Source organism: Budorcas taxicolor, chromosome 2 (assembly GCF_023091745.1).
Source record: "Budorcas taxicolor isolate Tak-1 chromosome 2, Takin1.1, whole genome shotgun sequence".
Classification (NCBI taxonomy): domain Eukaryota; kingdom Metazoa; phylum Chordata; class Mammalia; order Artiodactyla; family Bovidae; genus Budorcas; species Budorcas taxicolor.
The window spans coordinates 130489272-130510740 of record NC_068911.1 but is presented as its reverse complement, the minus strand read 5'-3'; the positions used below and the strand labels follow the sequence as shown (position 1 = coordinate 130510740).

At 39.9% G+C, this 21469-nt stretch overlaps 2 protein-coding genes across 4 annotated transcripts; one reads left to right on the top strand and one right to left on the bottom strand.

Annotated features, from left to right (window-relative positions):
- Positions 1-8717: 8717 nt before the first annotated feature.
- On the bottom strand, positions 8718-11057 carry HSPE1 (heat shock protein family E (Hsp10) member 1). The gene is made up of 4 exons (XM_052655842.1): positions 10783-11057; positions 10053-10217; positions 9043-9132; positions 8718-8963 (listed from the first exon to the last, which is right to left on the bottom strand). The coding sequence occupies exons 1-4, from the start codon at positions 10783-10785 to the stop codon at positions 8913-8915; spliced, it is 309 nt and encodes a 102-aa protein (XP_052511802.1). The 5' UTR covers positions 10786-11057; the 3' UTR covers positions 8718-8912.
- Positions 11058-11142: 85 nt separating this feature from the next.
- Positions 11143-20857, top strand: HSPD1 (heat shock protein family D (Hsp60) member 1). 3 transcript variants are annotated; one of them, XM_052654423.1, is made up of 12 exons: positions 11143-11220; positions 12363-12538; positions 13497-13749; positions 15079-15161; positions 15906-16001; positions 16398-16491; positions 16752-16920; positions 18495-18594; positions 19143-19388; positions 19510-19684; positions 19972-20150; positions 20238-20857. In XM_052654423.1, exons 2-12 carry the CDS (start codon positions 12365-12367, stop codon positions 20388-20390), a joined length of 1722 nt encoding a protein of 573 aa, XP_052510383.1. In that variant the 5' UTR covers positions 11143-11220; positions 12363-12364; the 3' UTR covers positions 20391-20857. The 3 variants fall into 3 exon arrangements, with proteins under 3 accessions (XP_052510383.1, XP_052510373.1, XP_052510364.1); XM_052654413.1 differs by lacking the exon at positions 11143-11220 and adding an exon at positions 11341-11437; XM_052654404.1 differs by lacking the exon at positions 11143-11220 and adding an exon at positions 11836-11943.
- Positions 20858-21469: the final 612 nt, after the last annotated feature.

Sequence of the window (21469 nt, the reverse complement as noted above, 5' to 3'; positions counted from 1 at the left end):
AAAAGATAGCTGATGGAGCACTCTGGGGAAAGGTTTTCTTGCTCTTGAGGAGACAGTAAAAGAGATGGTTCCTTTTTTGTGCCGCTGAACCTTGTCAAGTCTGGGGCTGCATCAACCCTCTTGACTTAAAGGACGCCAGCCTAAGAGCAAAGCTGGTGCACTGACCGAGATGGATGAAGTACTTGAATGTGCCATTTAAGTTGCATTTATTGAGGGGGTTTCATAGAGGCAGTTTTGTTCCAGGCCAAGCAAAATTGAAGCAGCAGTGAAGTATGGAGATGTATGTTCACAGCTGAACAAAAAGTAGTTGTATATGTAGTTTTGTACATTTTTAACATATTATTTGAAAATTCATTTCTCTTTATAAAAATTGTTATAGACAAAATTTTTTGAATTTATAAAGTTCAAACAAGACAATTTTGACTACAAATGAGTGAGATACTCAGCTTCCACAGTACTTCATTTTTATCTCTAGAATATTTTACCAATTAGTGATTGTGGTAGCCAGTTGCCAAGATGTCCTCTAGTGATTATCATCTCCTCAGTGTGAGAGACAACCAAATGAAGAACACCTTTGGTTTTCTCGCACACTGAACAGGGTGGACCTGTTTAATCAAAATAGGACATTTTGAAAATGATGTTGTGTGACCCCTGATGTTAGGCCATAAAAGACACTGTGGCTTTGGCCTTGCTCTCTCAACTCACCTCCCTTGGGTAAGCTAAGACACTGTCATGTGTGAGGATCCTCAAGTTGCCCACAAGGGATCCACTGAAGCTCCTGCCAAAAGTAAGTATCAACTTGCCAGCAAGAGTAACCATCTTGGAAGTATAACTTGCAGATCCCAGTCAAACCTTTGGCTGATGGTAGCCTCATAAAATTTGGGATAAGCAGATCCCAAATTTCTGATGTCCAAATACTGTGTGAGATACTGGTGTTTTAAGCCACTAAGTTTGGGATGATTCGTTAAGCAGCAATAGATAACTAATACAGTAGTTCCTGAATCTTCAGGAAGGGAAGATATGATCAGAAGAGATAAGTCACAACAGACAATTATCATTCCTTTTTTCCATAGGGCACCTAATGTCTTTCATGAAGTTAGGGGCATTTTCTACCTTTATTTTCTAGATGACACCAGTTTCTAAAATTATGCTATTAATTTAGTTGTTTACTTCTGCCTGTTTTATTCACAACAAACTCTGAAAAATTCTTAAAGAGATGGGACTATCAGACCAGCTGACCTGCCTCTTGAGAAATCTGTATCCAGGTCAGGAAGCAACAGTTAGAACTGGACATGGAACAACAGACTATTTCCAAATAGGGAAAGGAGTGTGTCAAGGCTGTATACTGTCACCTTGCTTATTTAATTTCTTTGCAGAGTACATCATGAGAAACGCTGGGCTGGAAGAAGCACAACCTGAAATCAAGATTGCAGGGAGAAATATGAATAACCTCAGATATGCAGATGACACCATGCTTACGGCAGAAAGCGAAGAACTACTAAAGAGCCTCTTGATGAAAGGGAAAGAGTGAAAAGTTGGCTTAAAGTTCAACATTCAGAAAACTACCATCATGACATCTGGTCGCATCACTTCAAGGCAATTAGATGGAGAAACTGGAAACAGTGACAGACTTTATTTTGGGGGGCACCAAAATCACTGCAGATGGTGACTGCAGCCATGAAATTAAAAGACGCTTACTGCTTGGAAGAAAAGCTATGACCAACCTAGGCAGCATATTAAAAAACAGAGACATTACTTTGCCAACAAAGGTCTGTCTAGTCAAAGCTATGGTTTTTCCAGTGGTCATATATGGATGTGAGAGTTGTACTATAAAGAAACCTGAGCGCCGAAGAATTGATGCTTTTGAACTGTGGTGTTTGGAGAAGACTCTTGAGAGTCCCTTGGACTGCAAGGAGATCCAACCAGTCCATCCTAAAGGATATCAGTACTGAATATTCATTGGAAGGACTGATGCTGAAGCTGAAACTCCAATACTTTGGCCACTTGATGTGAAGAACTGACTCATTTGAAAAGACCCTGATACTGGGAAAGGTTGGAGGCAGGAGAAGTGGACAACAGAGAATGAGATGGTTGGATGGCATCACCGACTCAATGGACATCAGTTTGAGTAAGCTCCAGGAGCTGAGGATCGACAAGGAAGCCTGGCGTGCTGCAGTCCATGGGGTCACAAAGAGTCGGACATAACTGAGCGACTGAACTGAACTGAACTGAACTGATTTTATTCATCCCTGTATCTCTAGGGCCTAAGACAGTGCCTGACACTTGTTCAAAAAAATGAATGGGGAGTTCTCTAGTGGTCCAGTGGCTTAGACTGCAGTCTCAATGCCCAGGGCCTGAGTTTGATTCCTGGTCAGGTAACTAGATCCTTCATGACATAACTAAGAGTTTGCGCTTGCAACTAAGACCCAGTACAGCCAAATAAATTTAAAATTTAAAAAAAAAAAACACCTTTTTAAAATGAATGACTTAAAAATACTATAATAAATTGGTCTTTTGAAATAAGTCAGATAAGTAAGTACCCACTGATGTTTTTTCCAAGTCAAATCTCTAGGCAAAATGAGACTGAAAAGTGTTTTGTAAGAGTTTGGCTAAATTTTAATGTCTTAAAGAACTAGGCTTAACTTGTAAGACAAGGGTTTGGATCCATTTCTTATCTCTTAAAACAGGAAAATCTCAAGATTGAAAAAATACAACAACCGAAAACCATAAAAATACCTAAAGAAACTATGGAAGAACCTTCTGTTGGAGACTTTTCAGAGTTTGAAATAACTAGAAGCTATAATGGAAAATTTTATTTATTCAGCTGTACCAAAATTACTTCCTACAAATTCAAAGCATTAAAAAAATCAAAGTCAAATTATAAACTGGAGGAAAAAACTTATCACAAAGAACCAATTTCCCTGAATGATAAGGATATCAAATCATAAAAGGCCAGTTACCCAGTAGGAAACTGAGCAGCAGATATTAATAGGCAATAGGAACAGTTAACAGGAAAGAAAATAAGAGATGGCTCTTAGATCCTCACCCTTATCCATAAAGATAAAATGATTTGTTTGGAAAAATAAAAATTCATAACATTCTATATTATTGAGAGTGGGAGGAAATCAGCAATCTCATACATTGCTGGTAAGATTATTAATCGGTAGAAATTCTCTGAAGGGCAACTTGAAGATGTTTGTGTGTATGTGTGTATATATGATTAAGGTTCACATAACTGTTGACATGGGCTTCCCAGGAGGCTCAATAGTAAAGAATCTGCCTGCCAATGCAGAAGACGCAGGTTCAATAACTGCATCAGGAAGATCCCCTGGAGAAGTAAATGACAACCCACTCCTAGAAAATCCCATGGACAGAGGAGCCTGGCAGGCTGTGTAGTGCATGGGGTTGCAAAAGAGTTACATGTAACTTAGCAACTAAGTAACAATGACCCTTTGATATAGCAATTTCATGCCCAGCAGTTTATCTTAAAGATATAAAATCTATGCAAAATTTTATTTATTTCAGAAGTGTTTTTAAGAGCCTAAGTTTAGAATTTAAATATCAATAGGAAATGCTTAAATTTTGATTCATCCATATAATGAAACATCATATAGCTATAAGGAGAATGAAACTTTTATATGTACTTTATAGATTAATTCCAAAGACAAAATTATTAATACAAAAGATAAAAGGCAAGGTGCCAATTGGTGTGTACAGAATATTTTACTTTTGAAAAGTATATATATATTTCATATGCATGAGATACATATATATACACACACAAATACATATGTATACATAAAACACCCCTGAAAGAAAGAATATAAACTGTAACACCAGTGCCTCCAGGAATGGAACCAGGTGGCTACAGCACAGGGATGGGAAGGACTCTTTTCAATGTACATTCTTTCGAATTTTTACCTACACATATGTTGCATGCGTACATGGTCAGTCACTTCAGTCATGTCTGACTCTTGTGACCCCTGGGCTGTAGCCCTCCAGGCTCCTCTGTCCATGAGATTATCTCAGCAAGAATACTGGAGTGGGCTGCCATTTTCTTCTCCAGGGGATCTCTCCCACCCAGGGATCAAACCCATGTCTCTTGCATTGGCAGGCAGATTCTTTACCACTGAGACACCTGGGAAGCCCACAAACAGATTATCTAGTTTTAAATGTTAATAAAATTAAAGTTTAAGGAAAAAAAATATCAGGCTTGACTCAAAATGTTAAGGAACATCTAGTGCCCCCCCCCCCTTTGTTTTTACAGTTAATTCTTAAACCCAGAGAGGTTGAGATGATTTGTCAAATATCACATAACTACTATTTTCTGGGCTCCAAAATCACTGCAGATGGTGATTGCAGCCATGAAATTAAAGGACACTTACTCCTTGGAAGGAAAGTTACGACCAACCTAGACAGCATATTAAAAAGCAGAGACATTACTTTGTCAACCAAGGTCCATCTACTCAAGGCTATGGTTTTTCCAGTGGTCATGTATGTGGATGGATGTGAGAGTTGGACTATAAAGAAAGCTGAGGGCCAAAGAATTGATGCTTTTGAACTGTGGTGTTGGAGAAGACTTTTGAGAGTCCCTTGGACTGCAAGGAGATCCAACCAGTCCATCCTAAAGGAGATTAGTCTTGGGTGTTCATTGGACGGACTAATGTTGAAGCTGAAACTCCAATACTTTGGCCACCTGATGCGAAGAACTGACTCATTGGAAAAGACCCTGATGCTGGGAAAGATTGAAGGCAGGAGGAGAAGGGGACGACAGAGGATGAGATGGTTGGATTACATCACCGACTCAATGGACATGGGTTTGGGTGGACTCCGGGAATTGGTGATGGACAGGGAGGCCTGGCATGCTGCGGTTCATGGGGTCGCAAAGAGTTGGACATGACTGAGCTACTGAACTGACTGAATGACTATGTAAGCTACAAAGGATCTAGAGCCTAGGTTTGATTGAGCTCTCTCATACAGATTGCTTAAGGGTTAAAAAAAAAGACATTTAAATAGACTTCACATAAATAAAAAGTTCTAAAGTCCATTTTGGTGTGGCTGCAGAGAAAACAGCAATTAACTTGCTGGATGAGGCATGTGACCTGGTATCATGCTGGAGAGCAATCTGGCAGCCCTTTGCTAAGTTACTTCAGTCGTGTCCGACTCTGTGTGACCCCATAAACGTCAGTCCACCAGGCTCCCCTGTCCCTGGGATCCTCCAGGCAAGAACACTGGAGTGGGTTGCCATTTCCTTCTTCATTGCATGAAAGTGAAGTTGTTCAGTCATGTCCGACTTAGCAACCCCACGGACTGCAGCCTACCAGGCTCCTCCATCCATGGGATTTTCCAGGCAAGAGTACTGGAGTGGGGTGCCATTGCCTTCTCCGCTCGCAGCCCTTACCCAGAAGTTAAAAATGCTCACAGCCAGGTAAGTGCACTGTTGAGAGTACAGGGAGGAACTGTCATATCAGGTATCATACAAATATATAAGTTTATATTGAAAACACTGTGATAGGATAGAGAGATCAATGGATCAGACTGTGAAATCCAGGAATATGTTTGCTTAAAAATTTACTGTATGATAAAGGTGACATCTCAAATTTGGGGGCAGGGGAGTGGTGGGGGAGAGTGGGTAATCCAATAAAGTAAACCGTTGGTTAAAAAAAAGACACATATACTGTACACTAAATGGATCAATGAATTACTTAACATTTCAAAAAAAATGTACTAGAAGAATGAGATTTAACTAGAAACAAAAACTGCACAAATTAGGAAACAAATGTGACAAATTCACACCCCTAAAACCTTATGGTCCATGTTGGTGGTAATCCAGAATGGTGTGCCCACTGTGGCAGTTCAGAGGATCCTCAAAAAGTTAAAAATAGAACTACCATATTTCTATTCAGAAACCCCACTTCTGAGTATTTTTCTAAAAGAACGGAAATCAGAATCTCAAAGAGAGATATTAGCACTCTCATCTGAATTGTAGCACTGTTTACAATAGCCAAGCTGTGGCAGCATCAATGTCCATTTGTTGTATGAATGGAGAAAACGTGGTATTGCATACAGTGGAGTTATTACTCAGCTTTAAATATTTGACAACACGGAATGAACCTTGACAATAAGCTAAGTCAAATAAGCCAGTCAGAAGGACAAAATACTGTATTCCACATACGTGAAGGATCTAAAATAGCTGTAGAAGCAGAGACTAGAACAGTAGTTGCCAGGGACTAGGGGAGGGGAAAATGAGTTTTTAATCAATGGGCATAAAGTTTCATTTATTCAGTATTATAATGTACACTTAAAAATCTGTTAAGATGTATTTCATACTAAGTGTCCTTACTACAATAAAAAAATGAAAAACCTATTTTATGTCAATTTTAAAAAATAAGAACTTTCTGTAAAGCATAGTTTCTGGAGCAATAGAGGAAAAAAATCATAATCTTGATAATGGTAACAACTTCCACAGCAGAATAGCACCCTGATAATTTTAGTCTCAATTTTTCAAAAAAATTTTTGTGTAGAATAGTGAAATGCAGACTTTGAAGTCAGACAAGGTTGAGTTCAGTTCCAACCTATGACTTAAAATTTAGGTTACCTTGAGCAAGTTCCTCTACCTATCTGCATCCTTCACCTGCGAGGCAAAGAACATCAAACAGTATTGCTATGATTACACAAGTAAGTAGGATTTTATGTTGTTACTAGAACAGTGCCTGGCAAGAGTTCAAAAATGGTAAGGCCATCATTAAAATTTCAGTCAGAATTTTACCTGTTTTACCTTTCTCCTTACTATTTTCCTGTTCAACAAAAAGTAAACACCAACATACCTCTCTAAAACAGATGGGTCCACATCCCCAATACCCAGATTTTGGGCCCAAATTTCTCATGCCAAAATTCTTTTCCCTATTAATTTTTAATATAATCTCACAATCTATAAAGTGATTCTTTAGCAGTTCTGCTAGACAAGGACAACTTCTCTGGTACAAAAAGAATCCTCCCATCCTTCTGATTTAGGTTATGGACACAGCCCTGAAATTCTAAGATAGCAAGTAATTCCGAGGATGAATAAGGTTTGTAAACTCATCTTAGATCTCAAAACGTCCTTATTTCCTTGGTTCCTGGGAAAACAATCATGAACGGAAAGTCATAGACCTTGGACTGGATTCCTAATTACAGTTTACCAACCACATGGCCTTGAGTAAGTTTCTTCATTTCCTCTGTGAGTTCTCTCATTGCTAAAACAAATCTGTGCTTACAGGATTATAATGTGCAGTGCACATTAGCTGTGCCTGGCACACAGTAGGAAACTGATGGCCCATTTGGGTTCTGTAAAAATAGGCATTCCTTTTTTTAACCTAAATATGACAAAAAGCCTTATACAGCAAAATGTCACTAACATTTCGTAAATACATAACATAAATACACAAACATACTATTTTATTGATGGGGATATTATCAAAAGTTGAGATTATTCCTTTATCACTTAAAATTTAATCTAGACTTTGATTCCACAAGACAAATATGCAATACAACTTTTAAAAGACATTATCATAGACTAGCTTATGAGCAATCAAAACTAACAGATTTGACTGCAAGGCAAAAATAGCTGGTAGCTGAGAGACAGTCAAGATTAGGAGTTGGTAATCAACTCCAATGTAGGATTGTTTGGGTTCAAATCTTAATTCTCCTGGCTCCTAAATCAAGCTATTTGTCCAGTTCTCTGTTTCCTATTTGCTAAAACCAATAAGTTGTATACTAGATAACCTAATTGTCAGTTTCAGGTACCCCTTCCCTTTTTCCAGTTGTTATCTGAAATGTCTATCATGTGCTTAGAACGGGCTGACAAAGTAGCAGAGGCCATAACAGTTTAGACAGCATGTAACTGTATATAGACTACCTATGTCCAAATCAGGCTTTACCACTTCCTAGTGTCCTGTTATTAACCCCTTTTGTGGCTCACCGTCCTTATATGCAAGATGTGACTGATGGTACTTGACTCATATGCTCTTGAAAGATTAAGCCATGTAATATAGGACAAGTACCTACAACAGTAGCTAGTACCTAGAAAATGCTCCTGAAGTGTTAGCTATACTGTCGCTCGGTGCCTAGCCTGGAATTCATAAGGTACTCAGCCAGTGGGAGCTATTACACCCTACCTTGGATTTCTAACTATGTAATAGTGAAAATGTTCACTAAGTTTTTCAAAATACAACTTAAGAAATAAGACATATGATACTAGATTTGCAGAAGTGAAGAACTATACTTAAATGTTTGCTATATATGAAGTCAGAATGTTGCTACTTGTTTTCACCTTCTTAGAATGTTAGTATAAATCCATGGCTTTGAATCAGCATCAACTATATACTTAGTAAAGTTAACTTCAACATGAAGATTGAAAACCTTGTTTTCCAGTTCTCTGCAGGTTACCTCTATCTGCCCCCATATAAACCATGAACCCTAAAGCAACTGCAAAGCAAGTGTCAGTTGCTCAATTGTGTCTGACTCTTTGCGACTGCATGTACTGTAGCCTGTCAGGCTCCTCTGTCCATGGATTTTCCAGGAAAGAATACTGGAACGGGTAGCCATTCCTTTCTCCAGGGGACTGACCCAACCCAGGGATTGAACCTGGGTCCCCTGCACTGTAAGCAGATTCTTTACCATCTGAGCCTCCAGGGAAGCCCAAGAACCATCTTAAATCACTAAATAAAAATTAACCATTGATTTATATATTTTTATTTGGAAATGTTTATACCAGTACAGTGAAACTAAATTTTAGACACTGGATGTCATTAGCTTGGATATCATTAGTTTATTATAAAAGAGAAACATGGAAATTATTTACATGATGAAAGATTTCAGAACTTGAGTGGAATGGGCAGCTTCACATGATGCCATTTCAATAGTGACTTATTTCAGTCGACATATTTCCCAAGAATGTCACCATCTCTAAATAAGAAATAATCCTGCAAACAGAGAAACCATTAGTTAAGAAAACTAATAGCAAATATTTAACCCATCCTTAATATTATGCAGTTTACACACCTTGTCATCTAGAACTACTTTGGTGCCTCCATATTCTGGGAGAAGAACTTTATCTCCAACTTTCACACTAACTGGTTGAATCTCTCCACCCTTAAGAAAACAAGGATGTTTATTAGTAAAGATGTTTAGTTAACCAAACCAAATATTTACGCTTTATTATTAATCAACTCTGCGTGCTAGAATCAGATGTTTAAAAAGGACTTTGGTGGCCAAGTGGTATAATTTATAGCCACAGTTCTTCACTCAAAAATATCACTGTAGAGTTACACTTTGAAATAAGGCACACACTGGCTTCAACTAAAACCTGATTTTAGTTTAAAGGGTCAAAGAATTGTACTGGGAAAACTAACTTTAAGCTTTTTAATCGTTAAATATTAACATACTTGAAGTAATATGTTACTTCACAACCAAGTGAGGTAAACCAGTTTTTAAAACCATATGTACAATGGTCATGTTTAACTTCAACATGTAAAAATTTTCTGACTTTGGAACATATACTTCATTTACTTTTGCAATTCAATTTCTGTTCCTCCAAAGCAGATTTAGGAAAAGGGACTGAAGTAGAGTGCCCCAAATCTTCCTATTAACTCCAGGATAACCCCTTGCTAGAAATTTCTTAGAGGTATCTGGAGCAATACAATGAACATATATGACCCCAGGGCATTTATCCAATATTCCAGCTGACTCTTCAGAAGTATGAGGTCTAACCTTCAGTTGGAGACTAACTGGAAGGCCAGTTCTTACATGCAAGACAGAAAGTGATTAGGATTAAAGGATTAGGGCAATTTCAGTGTGTTAGAAGTCAGACTAAGTTCAAATTTACACCTATTTTAATGCCGTGGAACTCTTCATCATATACAATAAGGTATTTTTTTCCTTCCCTGATTACAATCATTTTTGCTGAAAGCAGATTAGTTGTGAACCCACTGGGGAATGATCTTTTTAATAATCAAGGATCCCTCCCCCCCCGCATTTCACAAAAAATGAGTTCCATTTCAGTCCGCATTTACCTTTCCTTTAGAGCCTGATCCAACAGCTACCACCGTGGCTTGCAATACTTTTCCTTGTGATTTTTCTGGAAGCATAATGCCTCCTTTGGTTACAGTTTCGGCGGCACTTCTTTCAACTAATACTCGGTCAAAGAGGGGAAGAAACTTTCTAAATGCCTGTCCTGCCTGTAGAGAGAAAAACGTTAGATTTGAAACACAATGTATTCTAAAGAGGCCACATGTGGCTTTCAAAGATAACGCCAATGTTCAGATTTTCCATTCAAAGCAAACACCTCTGAACGTTCAGTTCTAAATTCCCCGTTTAATTTCCCACTCCTATGAGTGTTAGGGGTCGTTGTTGCTCCTGAGGTCAGCAGCCAGACGAGCTTCAAGGACAAGCTTAGTTTCTTCCAAGGTCAATTCTTCCAAGGATTTTCTGTAAATTGTCATTAAACACTTAAGTCCCTCTGCCTGTGCCCACGCTTTTTTCAAGACCATTACACACCCACCAAGGTCCCGCAGGAGGCGTGCGTCGGGATTCCCGCCCCCTGACCCACGCGCTGCCTCACACGCGCGTGCAGAGAGCCCTACTCGGAAGAAAGGGTCGGCGGGGTCTCGCCTCTCCAGGGCTCGGGCGGGCGCGGGTCTCTGACCTCTACTCCTCCCGCGAGGCCCAAAGGGAATCGCCCGGGCTCGCCATGAGCCCCAGGCCAAACCGGGTGCGCCGGCCTTCAGCCCACGCGGGACTCACCATAACTCCGGCTGCCGCAGTTCGTACTCTGCTCTCACGCCACAGGCAAAAGGAGAGAGCTGCTGTCGGACCCTCCAGACACGTGAACGCGAAAAAAACCTGACCACCGCGCAGGCGCGCTCGCTTCCGCCCAGCCCCTCCCCGCGAAAGGCGGGTGGCCGCACCAGCGCGCGCCCCTATTCGTTTCCTGCGCTCTGCGCAGGCCACTGACGCGCGGACCCGGAGGCGGAAGAAAAGAGCAGCTCTTTCTAGGCTTTTCTAGGCCGTCAGCCTAGGTGAAAGTACTAACCCTTTGCCCCCCCTCCCGGAAATGACGCGTTTGACCCTTGACCCACATAGAGCCAGGCTCTATCCGGAACGTTCTGGAACGGCGCGCAGCCCGGGAACTAGCCTAAGCGGGCCGGAGAGGGCTGAACCCGCTGGCCTGGCCCGGCGCGGGTAGGGAGGGGCGGGACTGGCGCGCGGAGCATGCAGATTGCAGGGCCCAGGCGGCCGGGAAGTGGGTGGGCACCGCTCGCAAGCGCGCTGCGGAGGGGCGGGGGGAGCGGCGGAGGGAGGGGACACGGGCTCATTGCCGTGCGCGCCTTGCACTCTGTCCCTCACTCGCCGCCGACGGCCTGTCTCGTCGCCCGCACGTCGCGCCGCTGCCCCGCAGGTACGCGGCCGCTCCGCGCCGCCTCACCCATGGGTTTCGGACCCCGGAGCCGTCCTTCCGTTCTCCGCTGAGCCGGTCCGCCGGCGAGAGTTAGAGCTTCCCCGGGCGCCGCAGGCCCGGGCCCGCTGAGCCAGGCCTCGTGGGTGCACGCGGGGGCCCGTCACGTGCGGCGTGGATCGCTCGCCCAGCCGGGCACAGCAGGGAGGGCTTGCCCACGAGTGTGCGCGGAGTCGGGCGAGTGTATTCACATCGATCCTCCGGTGAAAGGCGGTTGTGCTTGTGGTCTAATGTAGGGTGCCAGGGAGGGTGGTCGCAGCGCGTGGGAGCGGCTTTTGGCCTGGCGGACTGCTGGGGTACGGCATCTCCACCTTTGACCTTGCTTGGCTGTCCTGATGGAAAGACACGTGGGGCCGCTGGGAGTGGGCCCGGCCGCAGCCCCCAGCATCGTGGCCTTGCTCGCTGCTCTGATACAGTAGCCCCGAGTGGATACATGAAGACACATTTTAGTAAGCGGATTTTTGCAGCGTCAGGAGTATTTTCCTTCCCTTGGTCGCTTGGGTTTATAACTTGCCCCTTTTCTGTAGATTTGGTTTTCCAGGGGACATTTGCAGCTGATTTGCCCTCAAGGCCATTTTAGCGGTGAAATATTAACTCGTTATTAGCGTAGGAAGTAATAGCCGTGGGGAAGAAGAAGAGCGCGCATTTTTACTGTAGGTCAGGCGTGGGGCGACCTCTTTAAAGACTGCACTAGTAGCCAATGTTGTGGGGGCGGTGGCGGGTTCCGAGGCCCAGGTATCGTGGGTGCCAGACGTCAGCCCAGCTCACTTTTAATATTTCTCGTTCTGTTGCATGGGTGCCATGTTTGTGTTGTAACCCCACGGGTAGTGGTAGAATTGTCCTGATGATCTGTCTGTTTCTCCTTCAGAAATGCTTCGATTACCCGCAGTCCTTCGTCAAATGAGGCCAGTGTCCAGGGCACTGGCTCCTCATCTCACTCGGGCTTATGCCAAAGATGTAAAATTCGGTGCAGATGCTCGGGCCTTAATGCTTCAAGGTGTAGACCTTTTAGCCGATGCTGTAGCCGTTACTATGGGGCCAAAGGTATTCTTATTTTGTTGTAATTTATAGTATTGTTAAGGAGTAACATTTTGCCGATGGCAAGAGTCACGCCAAGTTATTAAACAATTCTTAGGTATTCATAAACTGCTTGTGCCAGATTTGTGAAATTAATTTGTACAAAGTGTGATGTAATCAAGTGGTAACTCCTAGCTTAAGATGGATGGTTAAACTCAAGGTAGAATTTATCTCCCTTGCCTGCTTGAGTTAAATTTTGGATCCTTTCCCAGTAGTTAGTACTAGGCATAGGTGGAAGAATGTAACATCCACAGTACCTTAAGTATGAGCTTTTAAGTCTCATTTAACGAGGAGATTGGTGGATGAGGAATAACAAGTAAATTGAGGAGACCTCTTCGTGCGTTGTACTGGGTGGAGCAATGCTTCAGTTCAGGCTGAAGACAGTACAGATATCAAAGTGATTCAACTGAGTAATGGCATTTGCATGCCTCACAAGCAGCTTTGGTTCAAGCCGCCAGTACTGTTTGCATCATATTTTAAGATTTAATGTTGAACAACTCAGGAAGGCTGCACTGTTCTTGTCTTGCCATTGCTATTTTAGAAACTAAATTTTAAAATAAGTTCAGAAGTACGTTTTCACATTATTATTATAGAAGGCACTGGACAAAACTTAAATATGAATTATGTGGAGACTTCTGGAATTTCATTATAATCTCCCAAGTTAATGTTGGTTAAGTCTCTAGAAAGTTTATCTCCTATAACATTTCATCCAAGGTTATGCAGCTGGCAATAAAGAAGTCATTTTGTCTGTAAGAACGTTGATGAACTTTCAGTTGAGATTCATGCAGCAGGTCTGATAAAAGTGATCTGATATTGCATTGAGGCTTTAAAGTAATTGCCTATTATGAAAAATGCTCTTTTTATTTTAAGCTAAATAGTACTTAGTGTGTGAATCTGTGGCATTTTTTTCCTTCTGCAATTATAGGGAAGGACAGTGATTATTGAACAGAGTTGGGGAAGTCCCAAAGTGACAAAAGATGGTGTGACTGTTGCAAAGTCTATTGATTTAAAAGATAAATATAAAAATATTGGCGCAAAACTTGTTCAAGATGTTGCCAATAACACAAACGAAGAGGCCGGGGATGGCACCACTACTGCTACTGTACTGGCACGCTCTATTGCCAAGGAAGGCTTCGAGAAGATTAGCAAAGGTGCTAATCCAGTGGAAATCAGGAGAGGTAGGAATGTCTCTCTTCATTGTCACCACAGTGTTTTGATCTGTGTCAGGTTATCTGTTAAATTATGTTAAAAAGTTGACTCTTGTTTCTCCTGTCTCCTAAAAAATTTTTTTAATCTTTTTTTCAAAAAATGATTAAGTAGTGATTGAATTTCTGACTATGGGATGGGCATTGTGCTAGGTGGCAAAGAGGAGACTGTGACTAAGATGCTTGTGCCCTGTGTCCACAGTCATCTATCCCCGTGTCATTGTCCCCTGGCTCATTTCTCCCCCAAACCAAATTTATTGTAAGTTGCAGCATGTACTGTGTATTTCTAAAGCAGTAAGTTCAAGAAAACGCCACCCAGGATATCAGAATGGGTTTTTATTTTTTATAAAGCAGTTTCTTCTTAACAGCACTTACTATGTTATGGGTCTGAATTTTGTTTATTATTACTTGTTTGGGGGAGTTAGGCCAGAATTCAAAGATCTCCTCAGCATGTAATTGCTGTGTGTTTCTGGGGTGTATTACCATCCACGCGTAGGAGATGTAAACTAGGAGGCACATGAGAGTAAAAGGAGATACTATTAATAATTTGTGAAAACTGACTTGCTAGGCATCCCCAAAATGTGATGAGGTATCATCTCATCTATTTCAGTGTTTGAGATCCAAATGAATGTGTCTCATTAAAAGCAGTTTGACTGGCAAGTATGAATTGAGGTTATTAAGGGTTACTTCCCAAAGAAAGTCATTGTTACTACAAATTGCTCTCAATTATTTTTGTGAAGTAACCTTTCGCAAAATAAGGAAAGAGCTAGCACTGGTCTCAGTTGAAAAGACTATGCTCTCGTAAATAAATCTGTATTCTGGTGACATTGAATGTTAAAGGTGGTTGTTCATAAATTACATATTAAATGAGGAAATTTCAACCAGTTAAAAACTTGGAGGGGTATAGTCACAAGAAAGTCCTTATCCTTGACAGTTATACCTGTTGAAAATAAGGGACTGTAATCCATTTTGGTCCTTTGTGTCCTTCAGTGGAGGGGAAATGTGCTAGATGACCCTGTAAGAAATGATTGAATCGGGAAAGATTTACATAGAATGAGTTGAATGGTGAGATTCTTGAAAGTGTACACTTTTTTTTTTACTGCAGTTTTTAAAAATAATTTGGCATTGTGGTACTTCATTTATTAAAGTTTGTGTTTCATTGCATGCCATCCAACTGCCTTGTGATCAGGAAGAGTACTGGTACAGAAGCATTAAGGCATTGATACACTTAACATGAATCAGAATTTTAGTTGACATGGAGCCATGAGAGAATAAGCATTGTAATACATGTTCTTGAACCAGGTGTGATGTTAGCTGTTGATGCTGTAATTGCTGAACTTAAGAAGCAGTCTAAACCTGTGACAACCCCTGAAGAGATTGCTCAGGTATGGATTTTTAAAGTAACATTATTTTATCCTATAATTACACAACAGTGTTAGGATAACAGTATTACCCAATCACCAACATTTGAAGCATTTTTCTTACTGCTAGAGATTTGAAAAATTCCCCCCCCCAGGGATTGAACCTCTGCAGTGGAACACGGTGTCTTAACCCCTGGACTACTAGAAAGTCCCCATAATTTGAGACTTAATGAGTTGTCATTTTACTTCTGCATGACTGAGTAAAAACTCATTTGTGTGGAAAATGTTATTTGGCCATTTATCAAAGATGAATAATTTCATTTTCTAATATTGCCACATTTGCCAAGGGTAACGGGTCATCAAGCTTGCTTTCTTTCTTTTTTTTGCCACCCTGCCTGGCTTGTGGGATCCTAGTTCCCCAAGCAGGGATGGAATCTGGACCTCTGCAGTGAAAGTGTCAAGTCCTAACCACTGGACCACAAGGGAATTCCCTCTTTTTTGTTTTTTAAAAGAATAATTGTGTGTTTATTTTGTTTCTTTCAAAAATAATGTAGAAAATAATCAGATTTTTTAAAAATTGCAATGGGACCAGTTATTCATTAGAATTATTATGTTTAAAATCCCCTCTGCCTGTCTCACCACCATCACCCTGCCTCTAGCATCCCACCAAGGATATATCAATTGGGAAGTTAATGAGAAAAGGGAGGGGAGTTGATTGAGGAAGATAGCCTTTACCTTTAATTTGAAAGAGTAGTTTGATTATTTCAGGTTGCTACAATTTCTGCAAATGGAGACAAAGAAATTGGCAACATCATTTCTGATGCCATGAAAAAAGTTGGAAGAAAGGGTGTTATCACAGTAAAGGTAAGTTTGTTCTTAATTATAGATGGAAACAGATGTCTGATAATCTGAGTTTTACAAGTACAAAAATTTGATCTACATATGTTTCCAAGTGTGTTCTGTTTTCATTCCTTCACATGTAACACTGGCACCTGTACAGAATAATGCGCTTATTGTGTTTGTGTGAATTATTAACCTATGGTTTTGGACGTAAATCCATCCTAATTTAGATGATATTGGCTTCTAGCTGTAAAAAATTAGTTCAAATACATATTCTTGCAAAAGTAGAGTTGGATGCTCTGGGATATTTGCATACTTCTATCTGAATTCTGTATGAAAATTGGGGACTACTTATTAATTGGTTTGAAACTAGTCTTTGTGTAATGAAATTCACATAACGAATTTTTTTACTTTTCATAGGATGGAAAAACACTGAATGATGAATTAGAAATTATTGAAGGCATGAAGTTTGACAGAGGATACATTTCTCCATACTTTATTAATACATCCAAAGGTAAGAGCAAATGGGTAACTGAATTTCTTTTAAAGTATAGTTTAATATGTGACACCCTGAGGGCGTTTGTCAGTGTCATACCTCAAAAGTAAATTCGTGTGTTCCAAACGTTCGTGTGTATGAGAAAGGAAAACATGAACTGATCAGTCACTTTAAAAGTGTACTGGAACTTTGCTCTAGCGGTTTTTCATTTAAATTAAACTGCAGTCATTTTCAGCAGAATGGCCTCAAGTTGGTGAGAAGTGTTCTTTGCTTTTCAGGTCAGAAATGTGAATTCCAAGATGCATATGTTCTGTTGAGTGAAAAGAAAATTTCTAGTGTCCAGTCCATTGTTCCTGCTCTTGAAATTGCCAATGCTCACCGGAAGCCCTTGGTCATAATTGCTGAAGATGTGGATGGAGAAGCCCTAAGTACCCTTGTTTTGAACAGGTGATAGGCAGTGGTGTTTGGTTTACATTTCTGGGTGAAAGGCAGTCATTTGATTGGTGTTTGAAATCTCCTTTATGTACATTCTCCTTGAACAACTTGTGTTTGTATAATACTGGTGGGTGTCATGAACCTTTAGTCCAGTTATGGTTCTGTCTTTTTTGAAGAGGGTCCCTGAGTCCTTAATGTTTTGTGTACCTTTTTATAAGTTAGCCTAAGTATTTACAGTTGTTTTGAAGATAAATGCCTGAGTTATTGTTTTTGTATTTTTTACAAAAATGATTTCTGGAAAAGATACATTCACAAATACAGTTTTTCATGAGAAGAGGTAAACAACTGCCATTCTAAGTGTATCTGGCAGTTGGAATTTTACATATCTTCTAAAGGAAAAATTTTGTTAATGAATAGTCTAAAATAGAAATTGGTACTTAGGTTGGGGTCTATTAATTTTTTAGATCTATAATGATTACATTTTACTTTAAGACAAAAATGTTAATGCTTTAGATAGAATCTTGGGGGGGTTTCGGTTTTTTGATTTTTTTTGGTGCCTGTGGAATCTTAGTTCCCTGACCAGGGAGGGCATTTTTAAAATGCATATTCTTCCTAATCCTACAGCTGGGGTGTATCAGAAATGAGATTCTCCAATTTCTATTATAATGGAAATGCATAAATGAAATAATCAGGTATATATAACAGAATTGCATATTTTGACCTGACTTAAATGAGCTTACTTATCTTGTAATGTTTATAGCCTGGATATGCTTTTGGGGTTATGAAAAGCCCTAGAGATAGTGTGATGTGAAGCAGAAATAGAAGAACAACAGGCCTGAAAAGTTCTGATTGAGCCATTTTACTGGTTGCTGTAAAGTTGGATCTCCAGTTTGCTTGGCATATTATCAGACCTTAACCTTCTTATTTTTATTTGGCTCCTTAATAAAACCAGGTCTGTCTTGAAGTTTATATATTACTTCTATTTCAGTCTGGTTTCAAATGAGCACTTTAAAAATTATATATTCTAAATATTCATTACCTGATTAAAATGAAGGTACGCTTAATGATATCAGCAGTATTTACATTTATAAAGGAATTGAATTAAAAACATTGCTTGCTCAGAATACAGCAGTAATACATAATAACTATAAATGGAGCCCATAACTTTAAAATTTGTCATGTGTCAATCGCCTGAAATATATAGTATTGTAAATCAACTGTCCCTTACTAAAAAAGAAAAGCTGCTCAAACTGACTTTAATAGCAACTTAACCTAATACTAAATGGTTAAGGGTAAATGCTCATTAGATGATCCCCAAATTTAAGAGCAGGGATGCCTGGTGTGCTGCAATTCATGGGGTTGCAAAGAGTCGGACATGACTGGGCAACTGAACTGAACTGAACTGACTGAGTTCTGATTTTCACAGTCTATAAAAGTTATCACTGTTTAATTTACATGTTTTCAAGTGGAATGTAGGGTCAGAAGGTAAGCAGAAAGTACAGTTTCCCAAGTGACCTTAGTTACTAGAACTTGAAGTCGGCTGACATTATTATAAAATTTAAATCTTATTAATAACTTCTTAACAGGCTGAAAGTTGGTCTTCAGGTTGTGGCGGTCAAAGCTCCAGGTTTTGGTGACAATAGAAAGAACCAGCTTAAAGACATGGCTATTGCTACTGGTGGTGCAGTAAGTAAAATAGATGTGATTTTGGTTTATTGAATGTTATTTATACATCCAGGTCTGAAATTTATAGGTAGAATTCATTTTCACAAATCTGTGTTTCTCTTCAATAGGTAGAGTTTGGGTTAAATAGCACTAAGGCCCCTATCTTTAATTTGCCAGGAGTCTTGCACAAGAGTGGTCTTTTAACTTGTTTTCAGGAATGTATTATAATAGAAAAAGGCAGGATTTAAGAGTTTAGGCCTAGGGTCTAGTCTTGGTTTCACCAAAAGTATGTCCTTTGATGAGTTTTCTGAGTTCACTTGTTTCTCAAAGCTTAGTATTAATTGAGGATTAAGTGGGAAGTTGGAAATGTAATGAAAAACTATGCAAGTTTTGTCTGGTCTAGCTATAGTCTTGAAATTTCAGATTTCAAGGAAACAGTATTACAAGATGGTTTTCTTATCAAAACACCTGTAGGATATGTTAATGATCTTGGTATAATGAAAAATGCCTGTAATGTAATTTGTTGTTTTTATTTCATGGTTTTTTCATTTTTAAAAATGTTTTCATAGGTATTTGGAGAAGAAGGACTAAATCTAAATCTTGAAGATGTTCAGCCTCATGACTTAGGAAAAGTTGGAGAGGTCATTGTGACCAAAGATGATGCCATGCTCTTGAAAGGGAAAGGTGACAAGGCTCAAATTGAAAAGCGTATCCAAGAGATCATTGAGCAGTTAGATATCACAACAAGCGAATATGAAAAGGAAAAACTGAATGAACGTCTGGCAAAACTCTCAGATGGTGTTGCTGTGTTGAAGGTAAGATTCATTGTTGTAAATAAGCTGCTTGGGTTCCTAGCCCAAGTAAACTAGGATTCTTGGCATTTAGCATCTTGAGGAGGAAAAGCCATGCTAACTGGAATTCTTTTTTGATTTTTAGGTTGGTGGGACAAGTGATGTTGAAGTGAATGAAAAGAAAGACAGAGTTACAGATGCCCTTAATGCTACACGAGCTGCTGTTGAAGAAGGCATTGTTCTGGGAGGGGGCTGTGCCCTGCTTCGGTGCATTCCAGCCTTGGAGTCAATAACTCCAGCTAATGAAGATCAAAAAACAGGTAAAAAGTTACCTTAGAAATGAGTTTACTTGCAACTTGATTGTAGTCTTTCTGTTGTTAGAGTTGTATTGTTGCTGCCCACTAGATAGAACAAGAAGTCATAAAGCAGTTTCCAGAATAACAGAAGTAGAATAACGGTGTTGGAGTCAGAGATCTTTCAGGCAGAATCACTTGACCTGTCGTGTTCTCCCAATTGGAATTATCTATGTCATTATTCTCACAAGTAGAACTGTGCTGTAATAGTTAAAAAGGAAAGAACTCAGTTTGTTAAAATGTTTTCTTTATAGGTATAGAAATCATTAAAAAAACACTCAAAATTCCTGCAATGACCATTGCTAAGAATGCAGGTGTTGAAGGATCACTGATAGTTGAGAAAATTATGCAGAGTTCTTCAGAAGTTGGTTATGATGCTATGCTTGGAGATTTTGTGAATATGGTGGAAAAGGGAATCATTGATCCAACTAAGGTAAATAGTTGACCACTGTCTAAAAATGCTAAGTCTTGTTCTTTTTTTTCTTTTTTAACTAATATTTTATGAAAACTTTTTCCCTAGGTTGTAAGAACTGCATTACTGGATGCTGCTGGAGTAGCCTCTCTCTTAACAACAGCAGAAGTTGTCGTCACAGAAATTCCTAAAGAAGAGAAGGATCCTGGAATGGGTGGCATGGGTGGAATGGGAGGTGGCATGGGAGGTGGCATGTTCTAACTCTTAGAATAGTGCTTTGCCATTATTGATGAACTGTGAGAGGAAACTCAAGGCAGTGTTCCTCACCAATAACTTCAGGAGAGGTCAGTTGAAGGAGCTGACTGAAGAGAAGGCTGGCTGATGTTTAAGAAAATAACTAAAACCATCAGTTACTGGTTTCAGTTGACAACATAGAATGGTTTACTGCTGTCATTGTCCATGCCTACAGATAATTTATTTTGTATTTTTAAATAAAGACATTTGTACATTCCTGATAAATGAGCTTAAGAGCTGTGTACCAATGTACTGCTTTCAACTTAAATCACTGAGGCATTTTTACTACTATTGTGTTAAAATCAGGATTTTAGTGCTTGCTATCACCAGATGAGAAGTTAAGAAACAGCCTTTCTGTGGAGAGTAAGAACAATTGTGTACAGAGTAGAGAAATATCCAATTATGTGACAACCTTTGTGTAATAAAAATTGTTTAAAGTTAACTGTGTTAGCTTTTCTGTGATCTAGAGAATGTGAGGAATGAAAGCCATTTGAAGAGGGGAGGGTAAGTTTTGACCAAAGTCTATAAAATGTTTCCTGCCTATTGTTTCGTACGTTTCTCTGTTTCTCTTTGCTGCAGACTGGATTCAGTTCACTTCAGTCACTCAGTCGTGTCCAAGACTTTGTGACCCCATGAACTGCAGCATGCTAGGCCTCCCTGTCCATCACCAACTCGTGGAGTTGACCCAAACTCATGTCCATTGAGTTGGTGGTGCCATCCAGCCATCTCATCCTCTGTCGTCCCCTTCTCCTGCCTTCAGTCTTTCCCAACATCAGGGTCTTTTCAAATGAGTCAGCTCTTCACATCAGGTGGCCAAAGTATTGGAGTTTCAGCTTCAACATCAGTCCTTCCAATGAACACCCAGGACTGATCTTTAGGATGGATTGGTTGGATCTCCTTGCAGTCCAAGGGACTCTCAAGAGTCTTCTCCAACACCACAGTTCAAAAGCATCAATTCTTCAGCTCTCAGCCGCCTTCACAGTCCAACTCTCACATCCATACATGACCACAGGAAAAACCATAGCCTTGACTAGATGGACCTTGTT